At 43.8% G+C, this 16,506-nt stretch overlaps 1 protein-coding gene across 1 annotated transcript in view; it reads right to left on the reverse strand.

The window, feature by feature from the left end:
* Nucleotides 1-16,506, reverse strand: part of SCN2A (sodium voltage-gated channel alpha subunit 2) — a 96,420-nt gene that overhangs the window by 50,773 nt on the left and 29,141 nt on the right. Inside the window, 1 exon segment of the mRNA XM_083577617.1 lies at nucleotides 6,596-6,917. Within this exon segment, the coding sequence (XP_083433743.1) occupies nucleotides 6,596-6,865 (270 nt within the window). The 5' untranslated portion in view covers nucleotides 6,866-6,917.

Below are 16,506 nucleotides of genomic sequence, written 5' to 3' on the forward strand. Positions count from 1 at the left end.
CCAGATATCAAGCCAGACTGGTTGCCTAAGCAACCTCCTGTCTTGTGGATTAGAAGGAACACTTCTCACAGCATCCGGGTTAATTAAGCATTAAGCTATATAGCACGTTAAGGGGCTTTTGCTGTAAAATAATGTTCGGGGAGTGTTTTGTTATGAACACTCTCCTGGACCCTGCTCTGGGTTCCTTTAGAAATATTCAAGGACTCAGAATATGAATTCTGTTTCCTTATCACATAACTGGGTGAGCTCCAGTCACGTTCCCTCTTAAGATGAAATTTTAAAATGCTGGCAACATACACAGAATGGAGAACAGAAGGCAGCTTATGTCTGCTATCTACTACATAGAATTATCAGGATGGCTGAGATCTGCTACTTGATGAGCGTAAATGACCATTTATAAGCTGGCCACTTTCACAAAGCTGCCAAGCGGTGTGGCGAACATTTTAACACTTGATCTGAGGCGAATTCAGCTAATCAATCATACACCAACTGTATAAAACTACCTGGACAGCAGATGCCTTTTTTCTGCCCGACGTACGAGAACGTTATGACTTCTCTGCTTCAGAGGCCTTCCCCTCATGAGAGTGGGGGCACTGATATCACCTGCCACCACAGCACCAAGTTAACTACCCTCCTTGCTCTGGTCCATGAATGGGGGTACACTAATGAGGCTTGTGACAGATTGGAACACAGAGAGCAAATACAAATGAGAAAAATAACCAAGCAGAGGACGGATATTATTTTCTTTGCTGGGGTTTCAACTTCATGCGGGCAGTTTAAACGGTAGCACTTTCTTGCAGCAGCAGCGCATGAGGGGGGAACAGTGGCAGCGATGCTCCCAGTAGCGCTGGTATGGGGAGGGCTGCATTTACCTGTGGGCCAATCACAGCAACCCAGAGTTCCTCCAACCTCACTGCCACCTCAGCCCATCCATCCTCACCAGGGGCGTCACCACTGCAGGAGGATGCCACTGCCTGTCCTCATGTGACACTGCTGCTTCCTTGACTACGGAGGCTGTCATGATGAGCTCCTGAACTTCATGATTTAGCACTGCACTACTATTCTCCACTCCTTCATGGATCACTGCCTTGTTGTGGCGAAGGGGCTTGAATAACTCAGAGAAGCTATGAGCTATGCCGTGCAGGGCCACCCAAGACGGACAGGTCATAGCCGAGAGCTTAGACTAAATGTGATCCACCTGGAGAAGGAACTGGCAAACCACTCCAGCATTTTGCCAAGAAAACTCCATGGACATAAAAAAGGAGAAGCTTTGAGAAGAAAGTGAGAGCTTCCAAAGCATGCTCTGGTTCATGGGGTCACGGAGAGTCGACTAAGATGACTAAACAACAAAACTATTCTCCAGACTTCTGGTCACATGTAGAAGGAGAATGCTCTCTCCTCAAAGTTCACGTGGCTTTAACTCTGCAAATCTTGGTGAATTTTTTTTAAAAAACCTATTTATTTCAGACTCCGTTGGCCCCCCCCCCACAACTTAGGCCTATCTATTTTTTAACCTAGAGACCATTTTTTTTTTAATGCATACTTTTTTAGCTGCTAGAATCCACACTGCCGTTTTATTTTGTTTTCTAAAGTGGCCTATATTTTAAAACAATTTTGTACCGCTGCCATTTAAAACACCTAGTTTTTGTTTTCAGATGCACTGTGTTTTTATGCGTGGGCCTAAAAAGGCAGCCTAAAAATAAGTTTACAAATATAAATGTAATATTGCTGTTCTCCTTCGCAACACTTGGTATGGAAAACAATGCAAGGACCCGGTGACTTTTAAGCATCCTGGGCTGCAGCCCAAAAGTCATAGTCAGAGTTAGATCAGTTGAAAACGATGGATTTACGTTAGTCACAACTAACTTAATACTTAAGGAGGGACTCCATCACACAGCGTATAGTGAAATTATGAACTCTGCTTTCACAACACCTAGCGATTGACACCAAGTTGGTTTTAAAATGGGATTAGAGAAATCTGTGGAGGGTAAGGCCATCAATGGCTATATTACCTCCCGTGTCAGAGGCAAACTGCTTCTGCATACTGGTTGCTGGGAATCACATAGGCATCTAGTTGGCCACGGTAAGAACAGGATGCTGCTCTAGATGGGCCATTGGCCTGATCCAGTGGGGCTCTTCTGTTTTTATATTCTTATGTAACCCACTGTGGCAATTGGCTGCACGGCACTGCATTTAACTTCCAGCCAGGACCTGAAAGATCACTGTGTGTGAATTTTAAAGATGGAGCCTCCACCTGAGAACTGGATTTGGGTTTTACCGGCTCTGTCCTTGCAGTTGTTTTCAAGACAGCTGTTGTTGTTTTTAAAAAAGGATTAGTCTGCATGCAGGTAGAGCAGTGCGGCATTTGGTCAGAACAGCATGAGGATTCAGAATAGATACAGCTTGTTATCACGGCCCCCTCATCCCTATTACCTCATCGGCCCTTTTGATGCTTGGAAATGGCTTCCTACAACTGCACAGCGGTAGCTTGGCAGTGGGTGACCATCTGCTTGGCACACAAAATGTTCCAGGTTCAATCCCTGGCGTCCTCCAGGACAAGGCTAGGAATGTCTCCTGTCTGAAATCCTGGAGAGTCACTGGCAAGTCAGGGTAGACAACACTGAACTGCAAGGACCAGTGCTCTGACTCAGTAAAAGTCAGTTCCCTGTGTTCCTAAGCAACAACTTCAGGCCTGCAGTTTTGCAACGTCTTCAGGTTTGCAGTTTTATGTGTTTTAACAACAGAATCCGCCTGCAGGTTTACTCAGAAGTTTGCTGAACTCTGTGAGGCTTACAACCCAGTAAGTGTGCTTCGGAGTGAACCCTACACTCACTTCCCAGGGAGTAAGTCTCATTGAACGCAATGGGGCTTACTTCTGAGTATACCTGTTTAGGATTCCGCTGTAAGGTCCCACCGCCTTTGAAGCAAAGTCATATCTGACTGCATTAGGGTGCAAGTGCTTAGCTTATTTATCTAACTGCATTTAAAACCTTCAGTCCTTGTTTTGTTCAAAAAAGAGAGAGAATGAACTGGTAAGCTGTCCCTCAAACCTTCAGTGACATCTGCTTTGCTGCAGTAATACATTCAAATATGAATAGTTTAGAATAATTGCTTGCACGTGTTCAAGTCTAACGTACCTCACAAACTCAGGCCACAAGGGCTGGTTTGCTTTTATTATCAGATGCTATAGGAAGCACTTGAGATATTTGTCTTTCCCCCGACAAGAGAGTAGACACTTGCATAACTACAATGGCTGTTTTCCTTCATGCCTGCCAAGATTGCAAGTTTTGTTTCTCTGCCAGGTTTTCGCCACCGCTAATACATTTATTCCTCCTATTTCATTCTTTTTATGAATTGCTTGTGCTCTCATGTCTACATTTAGCCATCAACAGCAATCAAGTAACCATTTATATTTTATTCACAATCCTCCTATAACAGCTCCATCACATTTTTTTAATAAAAAAATGCCTTCTCATTTAGAAACAGTGAAGGGGTGGGTGAGAAATCTGCAGTTAAAACTTTACACCAAGCTTTGCCTTTTGATTTCAGCAAGCGATAATTCCCTGAGTTCCAAGGGACATCTAGGTTTGATCCTGAATACACATATATGGGGTGAGGTAGAACTAGGGCTTCCTCTCTGCTCAGGGACAGGGTGAGATGAAAGGAGTGCCCTTCTCTCTTGTTCTGAAGACAGCCATGATGTGACCAGGAGCCCTGCACATCCCTGAGGAAGCGTAAGCAGGCAAGCTGGACCCATTCACTTAAAACAGGAGGGCCACAGGATTAGCAAGTAGGTGGCCTAATCTGAATCCTTGGAAGCGTAAAGGACTCTTTCTGTAGCAACAAGAAGTTGCTCCTTCTGATCATCTCTGAGCCCCGAATGTTTGCACTTAATTTTTCACAATGTCTTTCCCTCTCGCAGGTGTTTTATTCTTCAAGCCTCATCCACTTTCTCCCCATCTTTCCTCATACAAACGTTTCTAGAGGAAAACAGCTTCAGCTCCTGGTTTGGGGGAGCTACAAAAGGTGAGGCTGCTGAAGACCATCTAAGTTCCCAAGTGTAGAACTTTACACTTGTCCCTACTGAAATTCATTTTGTTAGTTTGTGGCCTGTTCTCCAATCTGTTAAAGTCATCTTTAATCCCAATTCTGTCTTCCGCGGCATTCGTGACCCCTCCCAGTTTGGTGTCATCTGCAAATTTGATGAGCATCCCCTCAATTCCTTCATCCAAGTCATTTATAAAGATGTTGAACAATGATGTCCTAGGACAGAACCCTGCAGCACCCAACTTGTCACTTTTCCCCCAGGATGATGAGGATCCATTAGCGCAGGCATGGCCAAACTGGCCCTCCAGCTGTTTTGGGACTACAACTCCCATCATCCCTAGCTAACAGGACCCGTGGTCAGGGATGATGGGAATTGTAGTCCCAAAATATCTGGAGGGCCAAGTCTGGCCATGCCTGCATTAGTGAGTACTCTTTGCATTTGGTCAGTCAACCATCTACAAATCCACCAAACAGTTACCTCATCCAGCCCACATTTTACCAGCTTCTCTACAATAATATCATGGGAGACATTTTTAAAAGGCTTACTGAAATCAAGATACGCTACATCAACAGCATTCCCCTGATCCACCAAGCTTGTAACAATCAAGCTGCTTTGTTTGCAATAGGTGCATGTCTCATAATTTCCTGCTAAATTCCTATAACTTTTCATACCACATATATTCTGAGTTTCTATTGTCCTATTTTCGTTGTGCTATAGAACAAGAGTGCCCCTCCATATGGCAATAATGCAGAAATATTGCAGAACAATTATGAAAGCAAAATGGCAAATGGATGGTGCGGTATATATCCAATACTAAAACACTATTTTTGTGTCGATGATATGTTGCAGAAATTACCTGCAAAAAAAACATACAAGCCAACAAGCAACAACCACCCTAAGTGGGGTTGCCATTGTTCTTTTTTCCAGCTTCTGTATTGTTCAACAAATAATTCAAGAGACTATCTAGTTTCCAAAGGGTTACTCTTTAACAAAGGAGATACACAACTTCTTCATTCAATGTGAACTTCAAAATTCATTGCTGTAAGATAGCCACTTTAAAAGAGAATCAGAGCAGATAGGCCTATCAATGGCAATGAGTCTTGAGAACTTAGTGGAACCTCCACATACAGAGGCATGCCACCTGAAATTAAGGAATACTAGGGACAAACAACAAAAGGAGACCTACACATTTGTGAGCTCTGAAAGATATCTGTCTTTGCAAAATGCTGGACTTGGTCTGATGTTTCACTTCCAGTCTGATTGTTTCATATACTTTTTTAAAAGAAGTCTTTCCTAATATAGTGTTTTCTGTTGAGATGCCATGTCTGAGGGCTGTTTTATGCTCAAAACAGGAAGATCTGGGTTCATGGGAGAAATCACAGAAATTATCCATGCATCTGCCCATGTATAGCTAAGCAGAGTTAAGTGAAAGCGTCACCTCTCTGTTTCTAATGAAATGGTACATCTATGTCTAATCAAATCAATGACATTTCCAGCCAAGATTAAAATCCTCATGGTTGAGTTGCCTTTTACTTTGCGGGAGAGGGCCAAGCAGAGGGTAAGCGAGGAACCTTATCTACCTTTCAACTGCAACCTACCATTTGTTCCCCACAGTAAAACAACTCGATTCAGAATAAGTCATCTGAAAGACATAACCTTTGAAAGTTAACAATTCTTCATTGAGCGGGGCTTACTATACAGATTGCATAGGAGGGAGAAGTACAGTTCTGCCCTTAAACATTTCCAAAGCGGAAATTAATGGGTAAAATTATGCCCTGCTCCTATGGAATAACACCCAGAGGCAAGGACGTAATACGTGGAATAAGTAACGGCTTCGCACTGCTTCATGGGAAAGCCAGTCCTGAATGTTCTGAATATGGAAGCAAGGAAATGCTGCCATCTGTGGAATCGACTGCCTTACACAACAGTTTCACACTGCATCATGGGAAAGCTGCCTTAGTCCTTCTGAGAGTACTGTTCCACAGCTACTGCTATGCTATTTACCACAATGGTATTATTAGTTTTTCTTAATGTTGGAGGTACAGAATTATTTTGCAAATAAATAAATAAAATCAAACCTTGCTGAAGACTGGACAGCTCAGAAACAAAATATGTAGTGTAAAAACCCTTGTTGTAGAGAAATGACATAAAGGAGCCAAAGGGCAATTGCAAAATGTATTTAATAATTAAAAAATATATATTACTAAAGGAAGATGTGCTGCTAGCAGCGAAGTTAATAAAACCTTTACTCATTCATTTTTCAAGCCCTTCTTTAGGTGTAAGATAATGTAAGCAACAATTGCCAAGCATCATGTAATAAAATTGCTTCACTGTATGCAAATGTAGAGGAGGGGAATATTATAAACACTAATATGTAGCACTTATTTATGGGCAGTGTCAGTGAAGTCAACTAAGAAAAACAGAACATATTGGATAATAAGCGTCAGTAAGTTGCACGGGCTAAAAAGCATTCAGCTGAAAGGTTGCAGGATTTCCATCCCATCATATTCCAGTGGGACCTGCACTAAACTCACAGCAAAGACTCACTTTTTTGTTAAGGTAGTATGGGTCAAGATCCTCCAAGGGCTCCGACACCATTCCCGGAGGTATGTCTCCATAGATAAAGGGCAGTGATTTGCCAGCCTCCAAGTCACTATTGGGTTTTGGTTTGTTTTCATCGTCGTCGATGTCTTTGCGCTCTTGTTTGGGCTTCTTCGCTTTTTCCTCAGCGATGCGTTGTTCAATAGCTGCCAGCGATTCTTTCGTGAAAAAGCGGAAGCTGTCAGGTCCTGGTGGTACCAGCACTGATTGCGCCATCTTTTCATCCTGCACTTCTTAATTACAGTTGTGTCCCATGTATAAAAAAGTGCTAGGAGACACAAAACATAGGGGTTAGAGAGAAAGAGAAATAGAGAAAAAAACTTACTGGATTTAAATCCCGCCCTTCCTCCCGAAGGAGTCCAGGATGGCAAACACAACCCCAATTTATTTCAAAAAGCATTTTAAAAACGGTCAAGACATTCTAAAAAGAGTTACGGTTAAAAACATTGCTTTATCCAGTGATCCTAGGGTTGCCATGAGCAGTATTCTTTAGCCACCAATGGCCTGGGTAAACATGAATGTTTTCCAATTGCTGAAAGTTAAGAATGGTGGCTTTCCACAAATAGAGAGCCACCACTGAGAAGGCTCTGTCACTGGTCAACAACAACTGAGCAGGCCCTGACGGCTGCATCACCAACAAAGCCTCATCTACAAATTATAGGGTCCAATATGGTTGATACTGGGGAAGACACACTTTTAAGTAATTGGGTCCCAAGCCATTTAGGGATTTATATGCAACAATCAACACACTAAATTGGGCCTGATTGCTCACTGGCTGTCACACTGGTTGTTTTGATTGATTGATTGATTGATTGATTGAATTTGTATACAGTTGTACTTCGGAAGTTGAACAGAATCTCTTCCGGAAGTCTGTTCGACTTCCAAAATGTTCGGAAACTAAGGCGCAGCTTCCGATTGGCTGCAGGAAGCTCCTGCAGCCAATCAAAAGCCACATCGCACGTTCGGGTTCCAAAGAACATTCACAAACTGGAACACTCACTTCCAGGTTTGCGGTGTTCGGGAGCCAAAACGTTTGACTCGCAAGGTGTTCAGGATCCAAGGCATGACTGTACTGCCCTTCATCTAAAGTTCACAGAGCGGTTCACAACATAAAAATATAAAATGAGAACACAAAATACATAATAAAAATAAGAACAAAACCAATACTCTCCCCCCCCCCAAAAAAAACCCCAACCCACCTTTAAAAGAACATAGAATGTTAATCAGCCAAAGGCCTGGTTGAAGAAAAACCTTTGCCTGGATTCTAAAAACTTATCAAACAGCTTGTTAGCTAGGCAGGTGGATGTTTTCCTTTGCTGTAGTCCTCGCCTGTAAAATGAGGTGTAATCATCTACATCACAAGGACTTTAAGGGAATAAAAATAACATTCCTAATATGTTAAGTGCTATTTTAGTCTCCCCATTACAGATTAGAAATCAATACAGTTTGCAAAATTCACTCAAGCACAACAACTCTATGCTAATAACACAGTAGCACATGGACACATCAAGCTGCCCCACTCACTAACCTAGCAGCATTCTTCAGCTGCTGGACTGTCTTCAAGGGCAGTCCCACGTGGAGCACACTACTGAAGTCCAAGCAGGTCACCAGAGAACGGATAACTGAGGCCAGGCTATCCCAGCCCAGGAACAACAGTTAGCTGGAAAACCAGTCTAAACTGGGTATACACATTCTTAGCCACAGAATCCTCTTGAGACATCACTGACAAAGTGGGATACTGGAATAATCCCAGATTATGAACCCATTTTTTTCTGTGGGGAGTATAGCCCCGCCCAGAACAAGTCATATATCCTAGTTCTGGGATATGGAAACCACCCACCTTCCCACAGCAGTTTTTTCTTATTGGGATTCAGCCTCAGTTGATGGGCTCCCATCCAGTCCAGAGCTGGATTTAGGGGACTGGAACCGATTTGGTCACACTGGGTGTGGAGCCTCAGGCGCACCACAACTATGATTTGGAGTGGAGCGAGAGGCAGCACGCCGAGTTTGGGCTCTGCATAGGTCTCCACTGACATCTGAGACCCCGAGGTCCACTACTGAGTAAAAGGCTGGATTCTGGAATCAGCAAAATAATAACTGAGTATCTTCTCATATTGAACGCAGTGCACAGGATCAAGCTGAAACTTGTCTTTCTGCCTACTACAGAAGTGCATAGCATATATGCATATACCCTCCAACATTTCTCTGATGAAAATTGGGATGTCCTATTCTATCATTAGGGACGCGGGTGGAGCTATGGGTTAAACCACAGAGCCTAGGGCTTGCCGATTAGAAGGTCGGCGGTTTGAATCCCCGCAACAGGGTGAGCTCCCGTTGCTCGGTCCCTGCTCCTGCCAACCTAGCAGTTTGAAAGCACGAAGTGCAAGTAGATAAATAGGAACCGCTCCAGCGGGAAGGTAAACGGCGTTTCCATGCGCTGCTCTGGTTCGCCAGAAGCAGCTTAGTCATGCTGGCCACATGACCTGGAAGATGTACGCCGGCTCCCTTGGCCAATAAAGCGAGATGAGCGCTGCAACCCCAAAGTCGTCCACAACTGCACCTAATGGTCAGGGGTAACTTTACCTTTACCTTTATTCTATTATTATTATTATTATTATTAATATCATCATCATCATCAGTTTATTTATACCCCGCCCATCTGACGGCGTTGCCCCAGCCACTCTGGCTGGCTTCCAACACACATAAAAATATAACAAAACATTAAATATTAGAAACTTCCCTATACAGGGCTGCCTTCAGATGTCTTCCAAAGGTTACATAGTTACTTTTCTCCTTGGCTTGGAGGTTGCTTAACTCCATACCCTCTGATGAAAATAGGGATGTCTTAAGAAAAAGTGGGGACGCGGGTGGCACTGTGGGTTAAACCACAGAGCCTAGGACTTGCCGATCAGAAGGTCGGCAGTTCGAATCCCCGCGACGGGGTGAGCTCCCATTGCTCGGTCCCTGCTCCTGCCAACCTAGCAGTTCGAAAGCACATCAAAGTGCAAGTAGATAAATAGGTACCGCTCCGGCGGTAAGGTAAACGGCGTTTCCGGGCACTGCTCTGGTTCTCCAGAAGCGGCTTTGTCATGCTGGCCACATGACCCGGAAGCTGTACGCCGGCTCCCTTGGCCAATAAAGCGAGATGAGCGCCGCAACCCCAGTCGGCCACGACTGGACCTAATGGTCAGGGGTCCCTTTACCTTTAACGAAAAGTGGGACATTCTGGGGTCAAATCAGAAACCAGGATAGCTTCTGTAAATCTGGGACTGTCCGTGGAAAATGGGGACACTTGGAGGGGCTGTAAACAATACCCCCTCAGCCACCAGCTCAAGCAGTTTTTGTCCTAGGAAAATAGCTATCCTGTCAGACATAAATGCCATGAGGCGAGGGGATTTTCTACGTGTGGTGATGGGGGCAATAGCTGCCTATGGTGACAAAAGGTCACCCCAATAAATCTGGCAAATAGTCTGGCAGCTCTCTTTGCTGGTATGCTGAGTCAGCTAAGTTAGGGAGTGTTTTAAAAAGAAGCATTTCCATATTATTAGAGTCTAGGGCTGGAGGGGTGGGATTTGCTTCACTTCCTGTTCACTGCCACCACAGAGAAGCCATTACTGTCACCTAAAAGATTACGTGGTATGGCACTCCTGCTGCACCCAGAGGAATGTGATATATATGCATATACAGTGATACCTCTGGTAAAGTACTTAATTCGTTTCGGAGGTCTGTTCTTAACCTGAAACTGTTCTTAACCTGAAGCACCACTTTAGCTAATGGGGCCTCCAGCGGCCGCCACGCCGCTGGAGCACGATTTCTGTTCTCATCCTGAAGCAAAGTTCTTAACCCGAGGTAACATTTCTGGGTTAACGGAGTCTGTAACCTGAAGCGTATGTAACCTGAAGGGTATGTAACCCGAGGTACCACTGTATTCACAAAGAGCAAGGAATCGGGCTTGGACACTTGAATACAGCACCGTCCCGCGGAAAAACTTTACAGTACATAGATTTAGGGATGGGAGGGATTCTTAATTGAATTATGGGCTTCGTATAATAACAACAGTCAAACCCTATTCTTAAAAATTAAGCCTATTACTTTCAAATGTAAGCATTTTATTTTTTTCCCTCCCAGAACTGAGAATGGAAATCTTTTCAACGCATATGTCGCTGAAAAATAAAAATAATCCGATGAAAAAGATGCTTAAAGCTTAAATCCAAAGCATAATCTGTGCCACATCCTATTTTTGTTTTTATATACATATATATAAACCAACCCAACCACCCTGAATAAGCAAAGCACATTATCCAAACAATTAAATAGTAACAGCAACAGAAGATCAACAGCTTGAGTGCTAGATGGTCTATCGGAATAGCAATGATAAAATGAATATGGCACGCGGCGAAGGAGTCTGCAGCCTCAAAAATTATCTCCCGCCCCCAAGGTATATACAAAACAAGTGTCCATCGGCTTCGCGCCTCGGAGTTCTCCTCTTTGGGGATTAGCTGCAGCCTCTCTCTCCTCCCTCTCAGTCTCCAGTAACACAGACAAACACACCACACTCCTGCAGGTGTGCACCAGGAAAACAGGTTTGGTGCTGCGGACGAAGCGCACCTGCGGCGCCTCCGATGTGCAAAGGTTCTCTGTCACAGGCAAAACATGCGCGGTCCAAAAAGGCGGCGACAATAACGTTAGCAATAAAAATGGGAAAGTGGGTAAAAAACCATGTCTAGGAAACAGCGTGCGCGCGCGCGCGCACGCACACACACACACACACACACGGTCCTTTTGTCAAGACTGCAGATGCATAAGTCATGCATTATTACCCTTATTATAGGATCGTTCACTTATGGGGGTTTGGCATCCTCGTGAAGATGCAGCAAAAACGCCACCATCCCTTTTTCTTCTTCTTTATTTTGTGGGCGGGGGGTGGTGATGGGGTGAGGCGAGTAGTGATGTTGCTTTTTAAAAAAAAAATATGATTCTCCTTCAACAGACCACACCTAACTTCCTGCTTAAAGGATCTTGGTTACTGAAGTAAAAAGGAGCATTTCCTGTGCAAAGAAGGGGCCACTCGGCGCTAGAAACTCCACAAGGTGGCGCGCGCACGCGATCGCAAGGCGTTGGGCGAGATCTCTTTGCGGGGGACGCTGGAAGAAGCCTCCCAGATCTGAGTGTTTTTCAAGCCCTGAGGCTTTTGGGTTTCAAAGGAAGGGTTTTAAGGGGGAGGCGTTTTCTTACGCTCCCCAAAAAAGCTCCTAAACGATGCACCGTGGTTCACCAGAAACAAGAAAGTTGTACGTGAAGCTGATTAGCAGACGTGGGTGAACGGAGCGGGTAGTTTGCAGTTTGAGGATCAGTCGGAATTAATGTGGAATATGGCACGGTGTTTGGAGGGCTTTCCAGTTCAAATGGTGCATGGGGAAGAAAGAGAAATGGGACTCAATCTCAAGGTCGTAGGTTCGAGCCCCACGTTGAGCAAAAAAAGATTCCAGCTTTTTAGGGGGTGGACTAGATGACCCTCGTGGTCCCTTCCAACTCTACAATTCTGTGGTTCTGTGATTCATATTAAGATGCTCCAACGTGTTGCCACCCACATCGCACAGGGGAGAAAAAACGCTTTACTTCTTTAACGCTATGTATAATGAAGTATGGGATTCACTGCCACAAGCTGTGATGATGGCCTCTCCTCCCGCTGCCTGCAGGAAAAGTCACTGAAATTTGTAGTAGCGCTGAAATTTTATGCCTAATCTTTATCTTCCCGTTGCTTTTACATATAGATTGGAATACACGCTGTAAACCATCCTTCCTTTTGCAAGGTGCAACTGCACACAGCAGCATCTATTTTTGTGGAGACTTAAGTTGTGCTTCTTCATTTTCTTGGGAAAATAAAATAAAAATGAATGAAAGCTTTCCCCCATCAGAAACCTCTTGTGCACTGCGTGGATTTCATCGCATGAGGAGAAAAACAAACCCCTGTTAACAGGGAATCTAAAAAGCATCCCTTGCCATAAATGATGGAGTAGTGACTTTCTAGAGCCGGTCTGACTGCACTGTGTACTCATCATCAGGCTCCAGAGACCAGGAATAATAGGACAGTGCAGCTGGCTCTTTGTGCTGTTGTGTGCTCCACATCACAATAGGTGGTGGAGGGTGTGGGTGCCTGGACTGTTGCTGTACTCTGGCGAGAGAAGCCGGGCTTGCCCACCTATTGGCTTCTCCTTCCAATTCATGCTGAGTGGTGACATTTTGATGATGCTCAATATGGCACTACATAGCCTTTTTGATTTGTCTGGAGATAGTGGCGATGTTGGAGAGGGCTGTGTACAGGTGTCACCGCGATACACTTTACATAGCGGAGCCCTTGATTGACACAGTGGAAAACTCGCAGATGTCCAGATATTGATCATTGGCTCTGCTGGTTGGAAGCTGATGCAGGTTAAATGTCCAGTGACATCTGCAAAGCCACAAGTTTCCCACCGCTGACCTAGACGTTTCATCAGCTGCAGATTGTGACAGTCCACTTTTTGATGGAACTGCTCCAGTCAGTGTGTGCAACAGCTTTAAATGGCATGGGGCAGGCATCAGTGTCTGGCAAAAATCAGAGATCATGAGAGACTTCTTAACAATATCTCCCATGAACAATGTTCTGCCACTCTCGCTCTCTCTCTGTCTCTTGACATCAAGGAAATGTATAAAACTATGGGATTTCCTCTCCAGGGAGCTCCAACAACCTGTGTGTGTCCCCAAGGAGAGTTTACAAGCAAAGTCTTGTGGTTCTTTCTGAGCTGGCTTTGGGAACTATGGTTATAAGATATGTAGATGCTTATTGTATTGTATTTTTGTTCTGGTTTTGTGGTTTTCTTTCTTTCTTCTCTAATAAATTTGCAATAAACATCAATTTAAAAAGATACAGAGGAAATGTGTGGGTTTTAAATGCTTCTTGCATTTCTAGCTATTTAATGTTGTGCCCTGGTAATGGACTGGATGAGAGCCAACAAACTGAAGCTCAGTCCAGATTAATTCATTATGTGTCTTTAGGTGCCAGGCAGAAACGTTTCTCTTTAACCAGGCCTTTGGCTGATTAACATTCTATGGCCTTTTAAATGTGGTTGGGAGGGTATTGATTTTGTTTTGTTTTTGTTTTTATTATGTATTTTGTGTTCTCATTTTGTATTTTTATGTTGCGAACCACCCTGTGATCTTTGGATGAAGGGCTGTATACAAGTTTTATCTTTACAGTATTACTAACAACAACAACAATAATGGAATACAAAAGGGTATTTGTACATTTCTCCTTCTAGTATACTGGCTGTCCCAGATCTTCAGGATATGGTGGGATATACACTGAGAGAAGTGCATAAGAATGAATGGAGCCCTCTTTCCTGAAGGAGCCTACCTGCCTGTTCCTTCATACAAAATAAGAAATCCGTCAGTATGTGGGTGCTCTTTAGATGTTTAATAGCCTATCTCCTGATATGTCACTGAGACTTGGTTAGTCAGGTTAGAAGAATAAAATCAAACTTGTTTAAAGTTCAGTCTTAATTGCACTTCACAGTTAAAGGCAGGAAGTAGATAGGAGAGCTATTATATGCTTTCTGGGTATGCCAATGACAAGGCAGGTTTTCTTATTGATTTTTGCCTGCCTTCACTTCAGCTTCTGGTTGGTTAAGGGACTTAAACTAGCAATTTTGTCTGTCTCCATAGCTCTATGTCCTGTTGCTTTGACAACAAAGCAAGATGGATAGAGAGTAGTGGGAAGAGGACTGGTGGACAGCTAAGAGAAAAGAGAACAGGAACTAAACCAGGATCACGTTTTTAAATAGGGGGGGAAAAGAGGATAGTCTTGTTGCAGAAACCACTGTCTCTCTGCAGAAAGCACTTTTAGGGCTGTCCAATAGGCATGATGAAATACAGAACTGCTTATCCCCGAGGTAGTTAATTTTCAAGAGTTACGTAAGGAAAGCTGAGTGATTATTAATGTATGGACCTGCATTTCTGTGGGAGTTAAAACCGAATCTCTTCGTGTGTGTTATTTTCTGCATGGATAATCTTAAGAGTCTTAACAACCGTGCTTTTGCACATAGATAACTTGGAACTCTCTGTTTCTTCCACCACCACCCACCCCCAAAATGGGGAAAGCCACATGACCCTTTGTGAGAGTAAAGTCTGGTCTTAATTTTTGAGCAAAATAAATAAGACAGATGGTGGCAATTTAAACTCAAATGGCAGGAAGTGCACTCTGGAGTGTGAGAGAACAGTGGATATAGAATACAAGAATCGAAACATTTGCATTGCATAGGTAGAATGTGGCGATTATACCGTTTGGGTGGGCAAGTCCTGCAATATGTTTTAAAATCCATTTTAAAACAATCCAGCATCCTACAGTGAAGGAGGTGTTGCTGTCTTCAGATTATCTGGATTTTCGGCCTGCTTCTTCTGTATATCATCCACAATCCATGCACACTGCTGGGTTGCAACATCCAAACATCTGTGAGTGCAGAGGCCTTTCACTTTGTCTGAGCAGAAAAACAGAGGAAGCGCCTTTTGTCTTCCATGTCCTGGCAGAACTTTGTATTCCGTAGCAAGCAGTTGGTGAGGGTAGCAGCTTGTGTATGGAAAGAGTGAGCAGATTCTTCAGAAATCTGAAGATGGTAAAAGCCATTTCACAGTAGCTTTTTTTTTTTAGGCCATAGCAATCAATATTAGCTAGGGCTGGAACAAAACCGCAGACCTATGATATATTTAAGAGTACCCTTAAGTTGCAATGTGAATGCGGAAATTGTTCAAAAATATCTACATGTGTGCTAGTGGATAATATTACACCTGCTTGTTATCAGAATGGGCATTCACATCAATGGGAGGGGACCCCTTCTATTTCCTGTGTTCCAGAATACATCGCTAACAAGTACAAAGCAGGAGCCTAAAGCCAATCACGCAGACAACTGACATTTATCAAGGAGCAAGTGTGATTGTGTATCTCAGAAATCAGCCCAGAGAAACACTCTAGATATCCATACCTAATTTGGGCCACATGCTGCTATCAATGTCTCTTTCTTTCTTTCTTTCTTTTTCTTTTACAAAAGGTCTTTAAAATGTAACTTTCATGTTCATTGCCCCTGTGTGTTCAGGGTGGAAGTTAGGATGGCTTTATGGAATGAACATGAATGCTTGCCATATGCTGTACAATGCTGTGGGTACACAAATGGGTGGCTGACAAATCTGCATACCTGCATCTTGAGCACAGATATATAAAATGGCGTCTATTATGCACTCACTGGGAGAAATGGCAATGTGGAGCCGCTGCAAGTGCTTTAAGTGGGATGCAAGTTGTGCTCTGCTCAGGGACTTGTTGGAAGGTTTGTGTTGTGTATCTCATGGCTTTTCTGTTCCTTGAGAACAGCTACCAGCTGAGGCATAGACACCAGCCATCTGCAGCAGGGATGAAGAACTCGTGCCTCTTCAGATGTTGTTGGGCTCCAACTCCCATCAGCCCCAGCTGGCCTAGCCTATGTTCAAGGATGATGGGAGTTGTGGTCCCAACAACATATGGAGGGCCACAGGTTCCCTACTCATGATCTACACAGGAACAAACCATGCGTTGTGCACGTAGAAGGTTCCAGGTTCAATGTTGGGCATCCCCAGTTTTAAAGACCTTAGAGAGATACTGACAGAGTAGGTCTTGCTAGGCTAAACAAGCAAATAGCATATGCTTCAATATGTTGAGTCCCAAAACTGGGATGCATGCCTTCCCAGCAGTGTTCCTGCAGGAGTCATGTATGTGCATGAGATCACGGAACCCAAAAGACACACTTTTTTGGACAGGTCAATGCTCTTGCATGAGAGTACGGCACCAAAAAAAT

Source organism: Podarcis filfolensis (genome assembly GCF_964270895.1).
Source record: "Podarcis filfolensis genome assembly, chromosome: 1".
NCBI classification, from domain to species: Eukaryota; Metazoa; Chordata; class Lepidosauria; order Squamata; family Lacertidae; genus Podarcis; species Podarcis filfolensis.